Source organism: Oryzias latipes, chromosome 7 (genome assembly GCF_053564925.1).
Source record: "Oryzias latipes strain Hd-rR chromosome 7, Olatipes_Hd-rR_3.1".
Classification (NCBI taxonomy): Eukaryota; Metazoa; Chordata; class Actinopteri; order Beloniformes; family Adrianichthyidae; genus Oryzias; species Oryzias latipes.
In genome coordinates this window covers 7,140,751-7,162,880 of record NC_136243.1, presented here as the reverse complement: position 1 = coordinate 7,162,880, position 22,130 = coordinate 7,140,751, and the positions used below count along the sequence as shown (strand labels likewise).

General features: G+C 43.0%; 1 protein-coding gene across 3 annotated transcripts; it reads left to right on the top strand.

Moving 5' to 3' along the window:
* Positions 1-542: 542 nt before the first annotated feature.
* LOC101166535 (PHD finger protein 20) lies at positions 543-18,850 on the top strand. 3 transcript variants are annotated; one of them, XM_011472932.4, is made up of 18 exons: positions 543-652; positions 1,500-1,579; positions 3,890-4,061; positions 4,209-4,293; positions 5,711-5,784; positions 5,866-6,100; positions 6,166-6,249; positions 7,296-7,355; positions 7,795-7,981; positions 8,060-8,169; positions 8,285-8,392; positions 8,968-9,036; positions 9,106-9,248; positions 13,019-13,118; positions 13,280-13,475; positions 13,548-13,764; positions 16,833-17,058; positions 17,259-18,850. In XM_011472932.4, the coding sequence occupies exons 1-18, from the start codon at positions 599-601 to the stop codon at positions 17,393-17,395; spliced, it is 2,337 nt and encodes a 778-aa protein (XP_011471234.1). In that variant the 5' UTR covers positions 543-598; the 3' UTR covers positions 17,396-18,850. The 3 variants fall into 3 exon arrangements, with proteins under 3 accessions (XP_011471234.1, XP_011471233.1, XP_078806249.1); XM_011472931.4 differs by having other exon boundaries at positions 16,833-17,081; XM_078950123.1 differs by lacking the exon at positions 543-652 and adding an exon at positions 1,185-1,417.
* Positions 18,851-22,130: the final 3,280 nt, after the last annotated feature.

Below are 22,130 nucleotides of genomic sequence, written 5' to 3'. Positions count from 1 at the left end.
ACAATACCAAACAGGATGTATTTTCTAAACCATAATAATAATTATGCAAATGTTTCATCAGTGCATCAGTGTGTGAACGTGTGTGTGAATGTGTGTGTGCATGGGTGAATGGGACTGTGACTGTAAAGCGCTTTGGGCCTTCGTAAGAAGGTAGAAAGCGCTTTATAAGTATACACCATTTACCATTTTACCATTTACCAAATCTTACTCAGAACCAGGTTGTGTGGTGTTCCATCTAAGGGACATGAGAGTAACGCAACTTTTTTACTTTTCCACATAAAAACAGAGTTTAATTTTTAGTAACTGTCAAGTTATTAAAAAAAAACTAAAAATTAAAAAATGTAAATTATATTAAGATTAAAACTATTAAACATAAAGTTATTAGGCGCAAATTAAACTACGTTGGAAATTGTACAATAAAAATACGGCAGTAGCATGTTAATATTTAATGTAACGTTACACCAAGCTAAAGATTTATAAGATTTATAGTGAATATGAATGTGTAATCGTAACTCCATATTAGCTCGGTCCACGGTGGTTTCGTCTCAAAGAGGAAGTCCAGTGACGCTTCAGGACAGCTGAGCATCTTGAGTCGCGCATGCGCCGTGCAATCACTCAGTATAAAGAGTGCAGCTCACAAGTAACCACAGAGGTAAACAAAATTTAATGCCGCTTTTGAATATTTAGCGCTTATTTTATTAATCTTGAAGATGAGTAAGCTTTATGACAGCTTTCGCTTCCAGAACAACTGACCGGTCGGCATAAGCATGGAACAGCGAGCAGCTGTCACCGAATCTTTTTGCACTGAGCTGTCTTTCACCTCAGCTCAGGCTAACAGTTAGCTGTGCTAGCTCATCTATTCCCATTCAGTTAGACTGGGTTTTCTTGCATTGCTTTACCGAGGAAACGGAGACATTCAGTTGTGCGGTTTCATGCTGTGACGTAGTTTACAAACGTTTGGTCAGTGCATCGACTTTGTAGCTGTTTTAAGCTAGATCAGAGCGCATTAGCATTGTAGCTGCTGTCAAACCTTTAAGCTAAGTTGGGGGCGGGGCATCGTTTTATCTGACAGCAAATATAACCAATCAAAAAGACCCCTGTCCAGCCAGATTGACCAATCAGCTGCTGCTAAAGAAGAGGCTCACGACATGTGCTGACATGTCAAAATACTTCAACAGAATGACTTTTCTGTATTTTGTCAAAGGCTGCTCATGTAGAAAAATGCTAAATAACAGTGTATCCTGTTAAAATATACTTGTTGTATTACCACGTTCCGTTAGTTTAGAATCAAAAACACACATTATCATTTTATCTTGTATTATATATATAAAAAAATCCTATTTTAAAGCAAAACTCAGTAAAAATGTTGAGTATTTTTGTAAGGGAATCTGCATATGTGGAGGTGAAATAAACTCAGGTGAATGGTGATGCTCAAAGATACATAACTACGGTAAGTTGTTTACTGAACAAAATGATAGATTATTCTTTGTTTTTGACAGATGAAGACTCCTCCAGACAGGTCTGGAATTAAATTTGAGGTTGGAGCTCAGCTGGAGGCCCGGGATCCACACAAGAAATGGTCTGCATGACACACAAGGCACTTTGAAATGAAATCTCTGTTCTATAACACATTTTCTGTACCTCTTTCGGAAGAGTTGGTAAACTGACAAAGCAGCTAAGAGTTTACCCTTTTTCAGCAAAAAATACTAAAAGAAGGGTCAGATTTGTGCACATCAGTCTAAAACCTTATTGCATATGAATTCAACCTTTAAAGTTCATTTCACAACTTTAAAACGTTTGCAATCTTACTTTCCAGGTTATTAGCAGCAAATGAAAAAGCTGATTAAATGATTGAAAGACATCTGCTGATACGCAGCCATAGACACATTATCAGTGGTTTTCCTGGACTCACTGGCTGCTTTGGGTCTTACAACAGACATCCGCTCCAGGTGACCAGACCAGGGCTGTTCTGACCCCAGTCTGACTGATTACTGCCCAGTGTTCTCCTCTCTTAACGACCCACTCCGATCCAAATTGTGTTCTGGGTGTTTTTGAAATGATCTTGTAGCATTTCTACCATGATAGACAACATAAATAAGGAAAATTTAGACTAAAATTGCATTTTGGGGTTTTTCTTTATTGAAGTCGTAGTGAAAAAAGGAAAAGAAATGCTGTTTGAAGACGGCTGTAGCTGTGACACACCTGCTACAGTTAGAAGGCCACAGTCTCCCTGCTCTGCTCCATTCTGATCATCCACTGTCAGACAAATAGATCCATGAACGTCTTTGTTTTCCTCGTCTGAGATGGACTCTGGATCTAAACTGGATGACTGGATAGCTCTGATATTGCTGCCATTTTTGTTGGTCCACTAATGTTAGGTTGGGGGTGTGTAGGATGGAGACTGTGTAAACAGATGGATGATGGGAAGTGGATGGGGGCTTACACTAACAATCCCACGTACTAGTCAGAGGTGAATTTTTAATGAACTCCGGCCGCACTGCAGAAACTACACTGCCTTGCAAAAGTATTCAACCCCTTGGATAAAAAGACAAATTTGTTTCTTTCAAAAGTCACTCATGGTTAATAAAATTTGTCTTTCCTCACACAAAAATTTACCAGAAAAAAACCTCCAATGTCAATGTGAAAACAGATTTCTACAAAGTAATGTAAATGAAACAAAAATACGAAATGAAATATAATTGTTTACGTGATTATTCGCCCCATTTAAATTTAATGGTCTGATTCAATTCAAGTCCTTCCAATTAGTGCCAATAGTCTGGGTGTATCCCAAGTGGCTGAGTTATAAAGCACCAGTCTACGAAGGGTCCAGATACTGGTGGAGCGGTATTCCTGGCTACCATTGCTCCATGAAGACAGAGGAACCCTCCAAACAACTCAGAGAAAGGCACAAGTCAGCGGATGGATACAAAAACATTTCCAGAGTTCGGAGTTCATTGAAATCAATCTCTGAGAAATGGAAGGAATGTGGCACATGTGTGAATCTGGTAGTTCACGCCGCCCGTCTCAACTGAGCGACCGTGCAAGTAGGAGACTTGTGGGAGGAGCCACCACGACCCCTACGACTTTCAGCTGCCGAGACAGGAGAGACCGTCATGTTGTGACGGCTTCTGACCCGGTCAAAGCTTTAACCATGTTAATGACAACATGGTTGTCATTGATCCATGTTTTTTTTTTTAAACATGGATTTATAAAGTCCCTGAAGAAAAACGTTTTAATTGGAAGTAGGAGAATTGAGTCCTTTTGTGCTTTTTTTGTAGTCACTCTCTAAACTGGAGGGGTGATCTTTATTGGGGAACTAGAAAGCCATTAAATAAAACTTTAAGCAGCACTGATGGCAGTTTGTTGAGTGTTTCCTGCTATGAAGAGAGAGATTAAAACAGTAAATGTTGCGTGTCACACCACAGTTTAAATCATTGACCGTATATGAGAACCGGACTGAGAGAGCCCTCCTTCCTGGCGTTCCAAATAGGAAGGGGCCGGTAATCCGGCCCCTTCCTATTTGGAACGCCAGGAAGGAGGGCTTTCTCAGTCTGTGAAGTCACCATTTTCTATGGTGACTTCACGCTCGCTCAGTCCAGTTCTCATATACAGTCAATGCTTTAAAGTAACAGCCTGACCACACACACGAATGATGAATGTTCTTCATTGATTCATTAGTTGACGTTTGTTCATGGTTTGGCATTGTAGCAGGTATGATCCTTGTTGAATGGATGAAATCTTGAGACTTCCCCGTCTCTCCCTGAATTCTAAATTCAAACGCTTCACAGTAATATAATACACTCAGCGGTGTGAAGCAGTGCTGATCAGCATTTGTTCATTTGTAGTTGAAAGGTGTTCAGAACCGGGCTCTTGCGTTTGCTCCGTTCAGGTACCCGGCCACCATCGAGAGGATCGACTACGAGAAGGAGCAGGTTCTGATCCACTACCGACAGTGGAGCCGGCGGCACAACGAATGGTTTCAGTGGAACTCGCCGTACCTGCGTCCGCTGGAGCGAGTCAGCCTGAGGCGGCAGGGCCTGAGTCCGCTGCAGTCCACACCGGTACACGACACACACAGCACATCCTCACCAACTCCACTGCAAGCCTGCTCATTCAAATCCTCTTTGGAAGCTTTTCTCACTGTTGAGACGAAAAAGACTACTTGAAGTGAAATGTTTTTGTCTGATTCTGCTTCTGTTTGGCGTCAGATGTTTGTCACAGGGACAAAGGTTCTGGCCTGTTGGACCGACTGTCGCTTCTACCCGGCTAAGATTCTGCGGGTCAACAAGGATGGTGAGCTGTTGGCTCTCTTACTCCCAGCTCTTTTAAAGATCGTCAATTATCTTACAATAAATTTTGACTCACAGAAACTTTCTGTTCTGGTGCTACTGGATCTTCGTGAAGCTTTTGATACAGTAGATCACCAGATTCTATTAGACAGACTGAGGAGTCTAGTGGGCCTCTCTGGAAATGTTCTTTAGTGGTTTTACCTTACAGATCGATACTTTTATGTAAGTATGGATACGTGCTCTTCAAGAATCCATGAAAGACGTTGTGGGGTTCCCCAAGGGTCGATTTTAGGTCCAGTACTTTTTAACTTGTATATGTGGCCTCTTGGGGATGTCATCAGGAGACACGGCGTTGACTTTCACAGCTATGCTGATGATACACAGCTTTACATCGCCGTGTCTCCTGATGACCTTGAACTTGTTAACACTCTTTTAAACTGTATCTTAGATATAAAGTCATGGATGGCAGAAAACCTCCTACAGCTCAACCAGAACAAAACTGAAATATTAATCATCGGTTCTGAAGACAAGAAAGAGATGATTTGACCACATCTTCAGAAATTTAAACTGTGTGAGAAACCTGGGTATACTGAGCTAAATATTATTCCACTCATTAAAAGGGTCCTTAAGACAGGATTTTATCATCTGCACAGAAGTGCTGATGCTTCTATTTTAGTCGTTTAGATTATTGTAATGCCCTGCTCTCTGGTTTACCCAAAACATCTCTTTCAAATTTACAACTTCTACAGCACAAGTTCTGACGAGGACCAGAGGGCGGAAACACACTACACCGGTTTTAAAACGCTGCATTGGCTCCCTGTGCGTTTCAGAATGGATTTTAAGACTCTTTTTGTCGTTTTTAAATGTTTTGATGGTCTTGGGCCACTTAATCTTATTCTCAATTCTATGTTTTTACATACATCTTGTGTCTTTTAATTTTAGCATCTCAACATGATTTTAGTCCCAGTGTTTCTTGTGGGGATCTTTTCTGCCAGGGCTTGGTCAGAGGTTGTTGCCCCTTGCTGGGGCAGCTGGAGTTTAACATTGCAGCCTCACGGCTGTGAAGTGGACCCCCCCTTTGTCATCCCGGTCTGGGTGGGCACTGTGCCGATGTTCCTACGGTCGAGCTGGCTCCTGGGATGAAGAGATTCCCAAATATGGTTTCCTCACAGCAGAGCCAAGCCTTACATTTCTTTTAGTAGTTACTTTTATTAGTATTCTTTGTGTGTGGGGTCATGGGTCATATGTGTTAAGGAAGGGAAGGGTGGGATTGGTTTTTATTGCACTATTGTGTGTTTTTTGTTTTTTTGTTCTAAATGTTAAAGCACTTCGAGCCGCGCTTCTAGAAGCCCGTTTTTATAAATAAAGTTTGATTTGATCTGTTACAAAAAATCAATTCTGTGTGTTGTTTTGCGTCTCAGAGTCCTACACTGTGCGATTCTACGACGGCGTGGTTCGGACCGTGAAGCCCGCCAAGGTCAAGCCTTTCCAGAGAGTAAGAGATGCTGCTCTCCCCTCGGTCCTCAACGGACGCCGTTCATCAGGTTTCGAGTTTTTGTCTCCGTTTGTGTTTCAGAAGCCGCGGGCGGAGAGAAATGCTGTGGGAAGCGAGGGATGGGAGGAAGGAGAAAGCGAGGAAGATGGCGAGGTAAAAGGCAAAGGATCAGGAGAGGAAGAGCAGACTAAAGGAGATGAGGGGGCTCAGGAGAAAATGGAATTCGAGGGGACAGACGAAGCTGAAGGGGGAAAACGGGAGCAGGACACCCCTCCCCCATACTCTGATCCACCTCCAAAGAAAAAACCGGACGATGGTAAGTCAGCTGACGTCTAAGCCCACAGCGTTGTTTACGCAGCTGAAGCACAGCTTCTCTTTCAGGCAGAGGCAGCGACGTTAAGGCTGAGTTGATCACAGCTGACTCCAACCCGTCAGATCCTCCTAACCCCGCCCACATCAACCCAGGTAAACCATTTCTCCACCAGAAATCTGTCAGATTCTCGCCTTTATTATTGAGAAAACTGTCCTATTTGCACAAACACAATGTGAAGTGAACTGTATAAATGAAGCAACGTCACTAGAGTGGCATGAAGATTTCACAATTTATCGCCTTCTATGTTTTGAAACTTAAAAATCAGCTTCCTTTGAATAATAATTCCTGTTCTTTCCTTATAGTCCAGTTATTTAGCATGTATAACATTTGTGAGAATGAGCACAAGAGAATAAAAACTAGAGGAAGATCACTTATACATTTAGTGGTTTGATCTTGGTATTACTCCAACTGATGAGTAGTCATACTTATTTAGATTAGATAGTTTTATCTTATTCAAGCAATTTTATAAATGTGTTTAAATAGAAAGTTTAAAATCTAAGTCTTTTTGCATCCAGCGGTCATGGGGACCAGAGCCTTCACTCTGAAGAATGCTTCATGTTTATTTACAAGGTGGTTGCTGCTGGTGTGGGACTGGAGGGTTGCTGGTTCGCTTCCTTCAGCGCCTTCCTAGCCCTTGTGCTATCTTAGATGACCCCACCCTTACTTTGACGTGTTCTCCCTACCATGACAAAGGTGGATAAAGGTGGAAAGATTTCATGTAATCCATGGACACCAGTGAAGATCACAAATCATTGAAGAACAAAGGTTCAGAGCTCTGTCTAGTGGGTCTAGATGACCCAACTCCCAACATTAAAGTGCCTAGGATAGCACAAGGGTTACCATCAGTCCCACTTTACAGCATAAAACAAGCAACATTTACTGAAGTTCTCGGTGGTATTTCTGTTTTTTACGTCATGTTCTCAGAAGATTTAAAGTTGAAAGTGCAGCAGAGGTTTATTTTGGCGCGTGGAGCCTGTTTCCCGTGTTTCTGCGGCCCTTCAGATGGATGCAGACGCCCGAGATAGAACATCACGTTCTGCATCAGAGGAGCTCAGTTAAACTGTCCACACTCTGCTCTTGACACGTGTACGTCAGTTGAAGCACGTTGTGAGCTTTTCCTTCCCTCTTTGTTCCTCAGATGTCCTGTTGGAGCGTCAGGCTCACTTACCCACCACACACAAGTTCAGCAGAGAGCCCCGTGAGTCCACATAAACACTGCTGCTCTATTCACACATCTGATACTTTGAAACTGTTTCATCTTGAAATACCGTACAAACTCTCTCTCTCTGGTTTCACAGGTAGAATAAAAAATACACTTTTATTTCATCTAAAATGTTCAAAACATTGATAACAACAAATACTTCTTTTTAGTTCAACAAACTGCTTCCAAATCGGTTTTATAATTGTTAATAAACCCTTTTTTTTGCATTCTAGGTTTGCATTTTGTTCTGAAAATCCTGAGTTTTTCTAACCGTATCTGTCCATTCTTCTGTGGTCTGAGGATGTGAAAAGGCTTTCTGCTCTTATTTGTGGACAGAGAGGATTTCTTTTATTTACAGAAGTCAAAATGAGATGAATTCTGAATTTCTCTCCCATGCTAACGATGGTTCCGTAAAAGAATTGTTTGGTTCTTTCAGTGTACCGGGTCATTAAGAACCAGCCCCCGCCGATCCTCTCTATTGAGCTGGACCACAACCCCTTCAAGTGTCCGTCTGCCGGCTGCTCCAAGTCGTTCCGGAAGGCGAGTCTTCTGCACTACCACATCAAGTATTACCACTCTGACCAGCAGCTGGACGGAGGCAGCGGCGCTCCAGAGGCGGCGAGGTCGGTGCAGGTCCCACAGGAGGAGCTGACTTACTGACAGAACATCCAACACTCACCGGATCCATTTCATTGTCATAGGAGGAAGCGCTCCTCTTCTGAGGGGGGCGACTTTGTGTCCAGCAGGAGAATGGAGAACCAGAGCAGTAGCTGTTATCGGGATGATACAGAGCAAAGCATCTTGGGAAACGGTGAGCCAGCATTCACCTACAGTCAGCCACAGTATCTATTCTAATGAATAGAGACCACAGCAATCTCTGAGGGGCCAAAGAGGACCCAATTAAAGATCATGGCTTCTGCTGACAGAGATGAAGAAGGAGAAAACAGGAGGACAGGACCGGAAGGAGAGGAAGCACTTCCTAAAAGTAAAACTAAGAAAGAAAAAGAAGAAGAAGAAGAGGAAGAGCCTGCCTGGTAAGAGACAGCGTGCCAACTGTGTACGTATGATAGATGTGCTCATGTGACCCCAAGAGTTGATTTGGACTGATTTGAAGAGAAAATGGAGGTTTTCTGTCAGCTCCAGCTTTATATCCTGTGTTTATTATTGTGATAAATTCAGACATTTATCCATTTGTATCAGAGTGGCAGCATTTCCTTTGTAACTTCAGTGCATCCACTTTGTCAAATATGTGCTGAATGGATGACATCGACTAGACTGGTCCTGGTTCTAATATGAAGTGCTTTATTGGTGGAACAATTTATAAATAAAAAAAAGATGTTCATACAAAAATTGGTCTGCTTTAGTGTTCAAACCTGCGTCATGAAGGAAGTAAAGGTGGCTCATTGGTCCAGACTGATTTCTGGCTGTGTTTTCTACATCTGCAGCCCCCTCACTCTTCTGAATGTACATTTTTCAGATTTAAAGTATTGTCTTGGACCCCTGACCTGGACGGATGGGAAAGAAGAAATTTGACCAGAGAAAATCTTCTCCTTTCTCCTCGTAGTGTCCCAGATTTCTCACAAAGTTCTCTGTTTTTTCTTCTCATCAGGATACGGCAGCAGTGATGATGACTGCACAGACAGGCCTCCCATCACTCTGAAGCTGTCTCACACTCTGGGTGGGAACTCACGCAAACATAAATCACTGAATCGGGGGATTTGTTAGAAATGTAGTTTCCTTCTTTCAGTGGACGAAGGCAGCGACTGGTCGACCCTGACGGCGGAGAGCGGGGAGGACACGCCCTTTTGGCCGGCTTCCATGGAAACAGATGACTGTGAGGTGGTGAGATGTGTGTGTGAGGTGGATGAAGAAAACGACTTCATGATTCAGGTATAACACACAAACGCACACCTTGTATCTTTAGCGTAGATCTTTAGATCTTCTACAAGTAAACTCTGAACCGCTTACTTCCACCAAGATCATTTTATTGTCGTCTTCCAGCAGCAGCAGATTCACTGTTTTGTCAATCGAGATATTTCAACCTTAAAACCTTCTTTTTTAAGGTGTTCATTTCTGACATGTTTTCATGCCTAAATGATTCATATTGTTAATCAATGTGAATGCCTCTAAAACATAAACCTTACAGGGCTCCAGACTAACTTTTTTCACTAGGAGCACAGTGGCCCCTAACTGAAAATTTTAGGGGCACAACCAGAAAATTTAGGGGCGCATACCGTAAATCAAAATTCTAACCAAATCTACTAATTTCCACTGTATTACTAATAAATACTTTAATAATAGATGCAGAAATTACAATGTGCTGTTTCAAATTCAGTGTCACATTTTAATCTGCACTTTTGAAGATGCAACAAGAAGGTAAACTGACAGTACCATCACTGTCATGACAGTACAAATAGTTAAGAAAACTGATGGAAATTTATCTTGGTGACACCAAATAGGTGCAGCCAAGATGCACAATAAGTGTGTTTGAGATCACCCAGGTGAACTCAACGCTGCGCAGATCACCTGGTGTGTGACATATATTTTTGTTTTTGCTCCAACATTAACTGTCAATCATCACAAAAATTTCAGGAGAAAGGGGTGGGAGCAAGGGGCAAACCTACCCGGACACAGCTGGAAACTGAACTGACTGAAAGCTGCCCTACAGGCTACAAAACAATGCATTATGGGACATGTGTCCTGATGGTTTTTGTAGTGGATGGATTAATCAAAATAATTTAAAATTCCAATTCATTAAAAAAGGCTACATACATTACAAAACCTTAAATAATCATAAAATATATAATAACACAGATCATACTAAGGGGGAGAAGAATATTAAAACTAAAAAGAATGTTAAGGACAACTCCGATTTCCTGTTTTCCTTCAGTCTTGCTGCAGATTCGCTTTCATCTCACAGCCCCCCCCCCCCCCCCCCCCACACGATCCAGGCGAGGTGCCGGTTCATCTCAAACACGCCTATCTTGCATTTTCCTCACGTATTTTCAGTGTGTCTAAAACTAATGTTGTTTTTGCTCGAGCGTGTTTAAAGTTCAAGCCCCGTTAGCTGTCACGCATGTAGGCGTGGGACATATTCTCCTCAGCTGACCCGACTCCCGCGGGACGGTGTGTTGCCGTAACCCGTTTGATGCGCCGCCGTAACCGTAACCAAAACCTAAACCTTCCTCCGGTTCTGTGCGGCCCAGAGAAAAGTTCAGCACGGACTGCATGTATTTAGAAAATTACGAGCGAAAAGATACGTTCTAAAGGAAAGTAAGGAACTCCTTCATGTGGTCCGGGGAGGGAGGGGGCTGTCGGGTGTCCTGCTTTCAAACCCTGTCATTGTCACGCCCCCAAGAGTCATATACCCCACTGTGATTGGTTGGTCAGCTCTAGGCCCCTCCCCCTACACGCATTTTAGCCACTCACAGTGACTTATTCTTCTCACACGCAGTGGCCGCCTCACACACAGGCATCACGCGAGTGTGTGCTCGCGTTTCATGAGTATGTGCGCGAGTGTGTGTGTCTGCCTGCGTGCGTGTGCGCTCGCGTCTCATTGATTATTTCATTGATCATTGACGTGCCCCTTCCACGTTTAATGTATAAAAAAATACGTAGGGTGGGGGAGGCAAATTTACTGGTCGCACATGTGCGACTGGATGTAAAATTCAGTCGCACACTCTCAAATTTTGGTCGCAAAATGCGACCAATTGCTCGCAGTCTGGAGCCCTGCCTTAATAAAAGTGAATCTGGGATTTAATCTGTCCAAACCTGCAAGGCTCTTGATGAAGGAGCAGCTGCACTCTAAACTCAGTTACTAGTTTATTTGTACTGCTGCATTATCTACTGCTGTCGATGTATAATTGAGGTTTACGTGCACATCATGTAACATCATGTCTGCCATCTCTGGGTGGGTGGAGTGTCCCTGCCCCAGGTGGAGGAGTTTAAATATCTTGAGGTCTTGTTCACGAGTGAGAAGACCGGAGCGTGAGATTGACAGGCAGATCGGAGCGGCGTCCGTAGTTATGCGGTCGCTGTATCGGTCCGTCGTAGTGTAGAGAGAGAGCTGAGCCAGAAAGCAAAGCTCTCAATTACCGGTCAATCTTCGTTCCAATACTCACCTATGGTCATGAGCTCTGGGTCATAACCGAAAGAACAACGTCCCGGATACAAGGGGCTGAAATGAGCTTCCTCTATAGGCTGGCTGGGCGCTCCCTCACAGATAGGGTGAGAAGCTCCGTCACCCGCGGAGAGCTCGGAGTAGAACCACTTCTCCTCCACATCGACAGGAGCCAGTTGAGGTGGCTCGGGCATCTAGTCCTGATGCCTCCTGGAGAGGTGTTCTGGGCGTGTCCCACTGGGCGGAGGCCCCGGGAAAGACCCAGGACACACTGGAGAGACTACGTCTCTCGGCTGGCCTGGGAACGCCTCTGGGTCCCCCCAGAGGAGCTGGAGGAAGTGGCCGGGGCGAGGGAAGTCTGGGCATCTCTGCTTAGACTGCTGCCCCTGCGACCCGGTCCAGGATAAGCGGAGGAAGATGAATGGATGGATGGATGAATGGATGGATGTTCAGAATAAATAGAGAAAATTCCAAAAAACATGACGGCATTGTGTTGTTGCAGCAAGAATATTACTGTTTGGATGTTTTCCAGCACATTCTCAGGAAAAACATCTTCAGAAAATAATGGCAACATGATGTGACACACTATTTAGTGTTTGGTGTTTAATAACAAATCCTTTTCATACTGGCCTGGAAAATATCCACTTCTAATGGCCGGTTTTATAATACATAGTGGTTTGTAACAGCTCGGATCGAAAGCCATCGGAAGGGAATTGCTGTGAATTGTGACACAAGCCGATGACATCATCCGAAATTGGAATTTTACACCCATAGTACAGTCACGTGTGAATTGTGCCCTTTAACCTATACTTATGTCTAAAGATTAGAAAACAAAATGGCGGAGCAAACTCGTTGGTTCCATGTCCAAGGGTTTCGAAGACAAGGCCACTGTTACGGCCTTCTAAATACTGGAGGGGATAGACATCTTCAGAAAAACAAGTTTTATAAAATACCAAACAACTGAAATGCTGGACACAGTTGCATCAAGCTTGAACAGTATAAACACCACTCACAATTTGTTGCAGTTATCACAGATGGTCACAAATGAAACTGGCCGACCTCAGACCGCACGATTGATGTGACGGCTGATCACTATGAATAAACCGGGCATTAGATGGAACAAAGGAACGGAAGGACATGTGAGAAAAAGAGACGAGAGCAAAAAGGTAGATGAAATTAATAAAAGAAAGAAGCATATAAAGGGAAAGAGAGAGAAGGAAAAGTGCAGAGGGACAGGGAAACAAATGAGGAGAGGACAAATGGTAAAGAGGAGACGCGCAAAAAAGGAATGAAGTTAAAAGATGAAACTTGTACGTTGGAATCAAGGTTTATGAAGGAGAGGTGAAAAATGATCGAAAAAGAAATAGAAGACCAAGAAGAAAGCAGGATAGAAGAACGTTATCTGAATTGTCACATTGCAAAGGTAAAGAGGACTGCATGAACTAAACTCCACCAAATAAGTCTGCCATCATTGGAAAAGGGAAGAAGAAACAATGAGAAAAGTAAATGCTAATGGCCTTCCTTCTCTTTGACTTTGCAGTGTGAGTCGTGTCTCTGCTGGCAGCACGGCACCTGCATGGGTTTATATGAAGACAATGTTCCTCACAACTACATCTGCTACTACTGCAGGCAGACTGCAGGTGCGACTTGTCACAACGTTTATGCACAGATTCTTGTATTGCCAAAAAGATGGGAGTCATTTCCTTTGAATTAATCGGCGCAGCTGCGTTTTTCTGAAAAGGTTGCTGATTGAGGGTCCAGAGGTTGTCTGACGGCTTTCTTTCATCCCGTTGGCGTGCAGGTTGGAGGCGGGCTCAGCATTTCCTCTCTGAAACTGACTGGCTGATCTCAGGTCATATGTTTGGCCTCTCATGTGTAAAGGAGAACTACGCCCAGATCAACGGCTCCAAGATTTCCCACACCCGCCATCTGCTGGCGCACACGTATCAGATCAGTCAGGTCCTCAGTGGGCTGCAGCTGAAGATCAGCCTGCTACAGTGAGTGCAGCTCCATCAGAGCCTTCCCTTTGAGTCTGCACAGACGCACGCTTAGGATGTCTGTCTGCGCAGCTCCCCGTCCCAGGCCGACCTGCAGCTGTGGAGGTTGCCGTGGAGACAGGAAGAGGTGGAACGACACATGTCCAGCCCCAAAGGTCAACCTCCTGTGTGTTACGTCAGCAGCGAGCACTGCTACCAGAAACCTGGAGCATCATGGGAAAAAGCAGAAGAGCAGAATGAGGAAAGACGAACAACATCAGTCAAGGAGGAGGCTGACACTGACGAGAAGGTAGGGCTGAGACCACAACGCTACCCAGAACTTCAATCTGAATTCTAGATGTCACTATGTCTTTGCTTAAAATGAATTTAAAGATGGCCCGGTAATGTCTGCAGAGGACTGCAACTGAAGGCTCAAAATGAGATGAAGAACAAACCCTTGTTTACACACACCAGCAGCTTTATTAGGTCCACCTTGCTAGTACCAGGTTGGACCTCTTTTGCCTTCAGAACTGCTTTAATCCTAGATGTCATAGATTCAATAAGGTACTGGAAACATTTCTCAGAGAGTTTGGTCCATATTGACATGACAACATCACACAGTTGCTGCAGATTTGTTGGCTGAACGTCCATGATGCCAATCTCTCGTTCCACCACATCCCAAAGGTTCTCTGTTGGATTGATATCTGGTGACTGTGGAGGCCATTTGAGTCCAGTGAACTCATTGTCATGTTCTAGAAACCAGTCTGAGATGATTCCACCTTTATGACATGGCGCCTTATCCTGCTGGAAGTAGACATCAGTAGATGGTCCACTGTGGTCATTATGGGATGGACGTGGTCAGCAACAATACTCTGTGGTGTTGGAACCATGCTCAGTTGGTATTGGGGGGGCCCAAAGTGTGCCATTAAAAAATACCACACCATTACACTACCAGCCTGAACCGTTGGTACAAGGCAGGATGGATCCATGCTTTCGTGTTGTTGACGCAAAGTTCTGACCCTACCATCTGAAGGTAGCAGCAGAAATGGAGACTCATCAGACCAGACAATGTTTTTCCATCTTCTATTGTCCAGTTTTGGTGAGTCAGTGTGAATTATAGCCTCAGTTTCCTGTTCTTAGCTGACAGGAGTGACACCCAGTGTGGTTTCCTGCTTCTGTACACCATCTATCTCCAGGTTGGACATGTTGTGTGTTCAGAGATGCTCTTCCGCAGACCTCGGTTGGAACCAGTGGTTCTTTGACTTCCTGTTGTCTTTCTATCAGCTGGAACCAGTCATTCTCCTCTGACCTCTGGCATCAACAAGGCATTTCTGCCCACAGAACTGCTACTCACTGGATATTTTCTCTTTTCCAGTTGTGGTTGTGGGTGAAAATCCCAGTAGATCAGCAGTTTCTAAAATCCTTAGACCAGCCTGTTTGGCACCTACAACCATGCCACATTCAAAGTCACTTCAACCACCTTTCTTCTTTGTTCTGATGCTCAGTTTGAACTGCAGCAGATTGTCTTGACCATGTCTACATGCCTAAATGCACTTAGTTGCTGCCATGTCATTGGCTGATTAGACATTTTTATTGAAAGTCAGGCTGGGGGTTAAATGACGAGCTTCACACAGAATAAGAAAAAAAAGTCTGTCAGTGAGGAAAAAAAGATAAAGAAGTCTGGTGTAAAGTCACAACACATCAGTTGAAGTGGCAGAAAGCTGTTGCCATGAAACCACTGATGAACGGTTTGATTCTGCTTCTGCTGAAGGTGGAGCTATTTTTGATTCTGCTGTTCTCAGAGGCTGAAGTTACAGAGGACTGTGAGTTTTCACAGGAAGCTTGTTCGCTGAAATTGTCTGCACTGTTACTCTAAAGGCTGTTTCAAACTCACACTGCTCCAGGCTGTTTCATGGATATTGAATTTGTGCAGACAGTCAGGGAAATCTGTAGATTTAATCTGATAAAGTCCCCCTGTGGACAGTCAGAGGATGGTGAAGGAGGTTACCCGGGTCAGACATGACATTTAACCCTGTCAGGTGAAACGAATGACTCTGATTTTCTCTGGACCACGTTGCCTGAAAATGAGTGGATGAGAACGGCAAGTAAACATTTTATGATCAGCGTTTATGTCGCATTCAAAATAATAGGTATTTGTTTGGGTGAGTTTAAAAGAGTTCAAACTGAGATAGTAACTCAACATGGTCCCTCTGTGTTCTGGAAAAGCCAGTGTGGACCTGGAAGTCTGTTCTGGGAATCAAAATCTAAGTTATTGAAGCCCTAACCGTGTAAGAGAGTTCAACCAATACTCCAACCTCACATTCAGGAACAGCTGTGCAGTTGAATCCTGGTCGTTGAACAGTGGACCAGCTCTACACCCTCTATGCCAGTAGTGTCAAACTCCAGGCCTCGAAGGCCAGCCTCCAGCTTGTTTTCCAGAAATCCTGCCTTATCTGCTGATTACCTGGATCAGGTGTACTTAGCCAGTAAGGAGCTTCAGTAGCAGGTTGGTTAGAAAACATGTAGAACACTGGCCCTCAAGGCCTGAGTTTGATATCCCTGCTCTACAGGGTGCTGGAAGGTTCGCTCATCCAATCCAAATGTGTCTTGTGGATTTGGAGAAGGTGTTCAACTACGTCCCCTGTGGTGTCCTGTGGAGGGTCCTTCGGGAGTATGGAGTCTGGGGAGTCTTACTGAGGGCTGTCCGATCTCTGTATGTCCAGAGCAGGAGCTTGGACATAAAAGTACTACTGCCGGCAGTAAGTCTGACCTGTTCCCGGTGCATCTTGGACACCGGCAGGGCTGCCCTTTACCACCGGTTCTGTTCATAGTCTTTATGGACAGATTTTCTCCAACTAGGAACTGGAAGGGGTCTGGTTTGGGGATCATAGGATTTCATCTCTGCTCTTTGCAGATGATGTTGTCCTGTTGGTGTCATCGAGCCAGGACCTCCAGCATGGATGGTCAGCACCGTCCAGTCTGAGGCCATTGTTCTTGACTAGAGAAAGGTAGTTTTCCCTCTCTGGGTGGGTGGAGAGCTCTTGCCCCAGGGAGAAGTTTAGATATCTTAGGGTCTTGTTCACAAGTGAGGGAAGATCGGAGTGTGACATCGACAGGCAGTTTGGTGCAACAGATGCTGTTATGCAGTCGTTGTACCGGTCTGTGGAGAAGAGAGAGCTGAGCCAAAAAACAAAGCTCTCAATTTACTGGTTGATCTTCATTTCAGCACTGCCGTCGTAGTGGGTTCAATAGCTGGCAACTTGTGTTTCCCACCTTCGTCCAACAGTAACCTGGACAGCCCCAGCTGTATACGAAAATGGATGGATGGACAAAAATCCCCTTCTTCAAAAGCCTTCATGAACATTATTCTTTCTGCAGGAAACGAACCCCGAAGATGTCGCCCAGCAGTTGTGTGACACCACGACACACTCATATGTGAACAACAACCTCAGCATCAAACAGGAGGCCCTCCCACATGTGGAGATCGGACCCCCCACACACTCTGCCTCTGTGAGCGAGTGCCAGCTGAACCTGCTGGACCACGTCGAGTTCCTTCACCAGCAGATCAGCTCCAGGATGGACCTGATAGAGCGAGAGCTGGATGGTAACACAAACACACACAGCCAGGTCTGCATAGTCACACCAGAGCAGTTCTGTCTTTGTCTGCAAAACACGATGAGAAATCCACAGAAACACTTTAAACCCGTCTGACAGTCAGTTGTTTTTTTACGTGTTCACCTGAAAACCACAGTGTTTCTGTCAGTGAGGGAGATCATTTTGAACAGATGTTCCTGTGTTCTGCAGTGTTAGAGTCGTGGTTGGACCACTCAGGCGAGCTGGAGCCTCCGGACCCGTTGTCCCGCCTCCCGCAGCTCAAACTGAGAATCAAGCAGCTGCTGAGCGACCTGTGTGTGGTGAGGCACCTGTCGGTGTGTCACTGACTCCCTCTGACCCGCAGTGTCACGCCGTGTCACGCCGTGTCACGCCGTGCCCGTGCGTGCGTGAGTAGGGGATGTAAAAATGGATTTAAAAATAAAGACATTCAATAAAACGTTCTCACTGCACGAGAGCGCCCTCTGGAGACGAGGGCAAACACAACACGGAGAGGAGGAGAATGTTTTTTAGAGTTTGAAACGTTCCGGCAGCAGAGTGGAGACGGGTTGGATCCTTTGCCGTGTCTGGTTTTTGATACCTGGGCTACCGCAGGATGAGTTTTATCATCAGCTGAGAGCTCAGAGCGCTAAACGCTGTTCTGTGTTAGTTTATGTCAACAGATTGTAGCATTTGACAGACGCACACAACAGACAGCAGGAAGAGGGATAATTTTATAATTTTGTTATTTCTCAACCACATTTTTTTAAATAATTGCACTAATATTAGTAATACTGCTTAATATACTCTGTTTTGTAATTAACAAAATAAACTTTTTGAGAGTTTTAAGGTTTGCTGAAATAGACATGATGACTCACACTGAGCTTCTCTGTCTTCATGCTCACCACCATGCTGAGTTTCCTTCATCATTTCATTCATTTATTATCAGAGACAATGTCCAAGCAGCCACAAATCCTAGTGACTAAAGGATGGACAGACTCCATGTCTGAAAACTGACGCCAACGTGAGGAGAGATTCAGAAAACGGTCTTAACCGGTGGAGTTTCATAGTGCATTTATCCACTTACGTTCTGTGGACTGACGCTGGATTTGATGGCTTGAGTTTTTATTTGAAGATGATGGCTTTAGCCAGTTATATACTGTGTAGGATTCATATTTATTAGCTTTTAAGTCATGTTGCTTTTAGAAATGTCTTCTTTTGTGTTTTTCTCATCTTTGTTTCTTCCATCAGTCCTTTTCTCAGCGTTTGGATGTTACTCAGTGACTATGCCGTCTCCAACCGCTAAATTCAGCTGGATTCAGATTAAGTTTTGGACTTTTGCAGGTGTGCTGCTTGCCAAAATCCACAAGGATCTAGTCCTGGTTGTTAAAGTCCAAGCAGCTTTCACTTTTGTTTTTCTTTCTTTCTTTCCTGTCTGAGGACGTAACATTTCTTCAAAGCTGTGGTTTGTTTGGAACTATTGTTTGAATCTATGTTGGAGTTTCACTTTCAAACAAAGTCTCCTTTATTCCAATTTTCCTGAAACATGTATAAATATCTATGTACACATTTAATTTTCTTTAGGCCCAGTCAGGTCATAGTTAAAGGACTGTTGCGTCTCCTGACCAGTAGCACAGTTCAGTCCAGTTCCGTTACTGTTCGGATCCAGAAAGCCACAGTTACGCAATCACAAGAGGGACAAACCATTTATAGGACACGCTTCAGTTTCTATCTTTTTTTCCCCCTTGAAACTCTGATTTAAGTTTCATTTTCTTGGCTTTAATAAAGTTGTAAAATACCGTACACATCAGTCTCAGTTCTGTTTTTCTTCCACTATTCTGAAAACTTGTGAACTTATATCAAAAATGTAATATAACTACTGGTTTTTAACCCCATTTATATCATATTTGATACACACGTTTTTGAGACCCCTAACTCATTAGCACGATCCAAACTTTCCTTAAGCCCCAGTCGTTCCAACTCGGACCACGTTTTCTGCCTTGTAGTTCATTATCATTCCACCAGGGGCAGTAGAAGGGCTTTTCCTGCTCGTTCCAAAATGGCTGCTTCCGTGAAATCTTCGTAAATACTTTTGGTGGGAAAAGTTTTGCTTATTTTTGAGAAAAACTCATCGTTATTTTTTTTAATGTACTTACAGTAATAAAAGAATACGAAAGGTGTTGACAACTCATTCTGCATACAACTTGTTAAAAATGTAAACTTGAGACTGTGAGTAAATAAGCAACTTTTTTCCTGGACACGTAAATATTTTTGCATCTGAAATTAACATTTTTGTGAGCATACTAAACATACTAAATCACCTAACGTATCATTACTGATATGTCTCATAAAAAATGATATTGCAAAATGTTCATGTAAATTTATTTCATCAGAGGGTTTAGAAAACTTCTTAATTCCAAATCATTAGAAATTTCTATCCGCTGTATGCTTTACAGGGTTAACATTTTAACCATTTTAACATTTCTCTTTCCAAAGTGAGTGTGGGCTATTCAGCAGTGCAATGTGTTTTCAGAACTCTTCAGACTAAAGGTAGTTTTTGTGGCAGATCTCATCATGTTCAGAGCATACAGTCAGTCAGCAAAGTATTTAAAGAAACTGGTGGAATCACTGTACAAATCAAAGACTTCTTTGTGATGCACTACAATGCATAAACTCGATCTTAAAAAAGCAAAAAGACATTTCAAAAAATGTTTTCTTTTTCTTGCAAGAAAACTAATCTTACCAAAAAAAAAAAGTCTTTCAATAGCTAAATAATTTGAGTTTAAGAAAACGTGTCTAGTGACAAGAATATGTTTCTTAAAATAAGAATTCTCGGTAAGACCCTCTTTCTTACCCCATTGCCAGATTTATTTTTCTTCTTAGAAATCCACATCTTTAGAATTGTTGACTTACTTCTAGGGTGTTTGTTCTCAAAGTCTGGTTTCTGACTCTCAGACACAACACTCCTTTACTAATCTCCATGGTTTTGGCTTGACATTACTGAAAGGTTCCGGGAGTACTTGGAGAAAATTCAGTCTGTTAACCCAGTACTCATGCCGTCTGCAGATTCAAACTAGACCTTTGGAGTGCAAAAACAGAAGCCATATTTGAACATGCTCCAGGAGCACTGCCGTGTCCTGTGGACCGAGATTGATTTGAGTGGGGCGAGTGTCTGTGGTCAGACGAGTCAAAACACGAGAATATCGAACGAAACAGCCAAACATGCAAAGAAAACAAAACATCCTGTTGATAAAAGAGCAATGTAGTCACTGTAAGAGAAGTTAATGAGCTGCCAACAAAGAACTGGAGGCTGAAATCAAGTGATGTAATACACAGGCTGAATCATTTTGAATAAAAACAATGAAAAACAGAAAAAAATATAAAAAGTGGTCTGAAGTTTTTATTTTGTGTTTTTAGTTTGTGACTCTTAATTAAACTAATCAAACCCAGAGAGTAAATACAATTGTCAACATAGTAAGCACATTAGTGTTCCCAGTAGTGTCCCTTAATGTTGTTGATGAATGTGGTCATATGGTCTGTACCTGCCTGTGCTGCACAGTGAAGACAGATGGACTCTATGGCAGATGGTCTCTCTGTGAGATCATTTCCTGTTGGCCCATGTCTTCACAGCGATACAGTGTGGATTTACAATATATAACAAATATTTAATTAACATGACCCTGACCTTTACTCCAGTTCTTATACAATACTATTGCTCTAGGGGTGCCGAATAAACTCATCATCCTCTCCCTTCCTCTCACTCATGGTGCAGAAAGAATTAAATATAACAAAGTAAAATAACTAGACAAAATACAGTAAAACAGCTAAACAACTAAACATATTTAGACAAAAACCCACAATTAAACCCAAATCCGCCTAGAAAGGCAAAGGGAATGATATCCCACAATTCTTTGCGGTGCCAATCTAAAAGCAGCACCAAAGTTACACCTACTTAATTGAATTATGATAATTTAAATGAAAGTAAAATAACTGTCTGATAACTACGTGTTATTTTCAGGGTGACTGAACTCAAAAACATTATTTATCTTAACTGTAGCAAATAATTAAGTTAGATCAATGTAAAAAAGTTTATTTTTCCAACATCCATATGTGGTCTGATCACCCTCTCATGGTGGAAAAAGTATTATCAGAGCTTCTTCATCCACTAAATCATCTTCAAATGGACACGCCATGCTGCTTCACCTCTCTGAAAACAAACTAACCTTCAACTAAACCTGCTCCAGACCAGGTTATGTTCAGAGCATGAGTTGCTATGGGAACTAAGCATACCCTGAAACATTCCTCTGTTTTTGGAACCGGAAGCTGAGGTTATCCGCTTCCGTAGCCTCAAACTTACCGTGGTAACTAGCATAACCTGCTTTCTGGAATACCCCCCTGGAGAACCAACCTTCGGTTTTAGTCAGTTTAGTCCAAAATCGTGAAAAAACAGCAAGACATACAAAAAGACAGAACAAAGAATACACACAAATGAAATGTAAGTCTTTGGGTTTATGAAGCAAACAGGAGATGTGTTTAATGTCCCACTCGATCGTCTTTAGGTCTATTGTAAAAGTCTTCCCATTTAATTTTGATTATGCTGATTCTTGGTAAAATTAAAAAAACTTGTTTTGTTTTCTAGTTCGAAAGAGATTCTCCTCTGAGGGTGGGACTTTTGGCGCAGAGTAAGCCTGTCTCCTTTTCCCATCATCCCTTTGTTTACACTCTCCCTTGCTGGCTTACACCCCCTCACAACCTCAATCTAACATTATGGTGCAACACAATAGGCGAGCAATATCGGATCTATCCAGCCGTACAGTTCTGATCCAGATCCCAGCTCAGACGAGGAAAACAAAAACCTTCATGGATCTGTTTGTTTACAAGTCCATGCATCCGAATGGAGCGGAGCCAGGGGCTTGTGGCCCGTCAATTGTGGCACCTTAATCACTTCTACAAACTTTTTCAAACTGCATGTTTTTGTCTGCTCCTGATTCACAATAATTTGAATAAAGAATACTCAGAAATGTTAATTTAGTTTTAATTAGTTTATATATGTTTCCAACGCAATGCTACAAGAACATGTTAAAA

Bases quoted from the DNA above. Each gene is read 5' to 3' on its own strand.
- LOC101166535 (XM_011472932.4), top strand. From the start codon at position 599: ATGCGCCGTGCAATCACTCAGTATAAAGAGTGCAGCTCACAAGTAACC. The intron at 1,580-3,889 runs GTCTGCATGACA...TGCTCCGTTCAG, and splicing joins CGGGATCCACACAAGAAATG to GTACCCGGCCACCATCGAGA. The intron at 7,356-7,794 runs GTGAGTCCACAT...TGGTTCTTTCAG, and splicing joins CAAGTTCAGCAGAGAGCCCC to TGTACCGGGTCATTAAGAAC.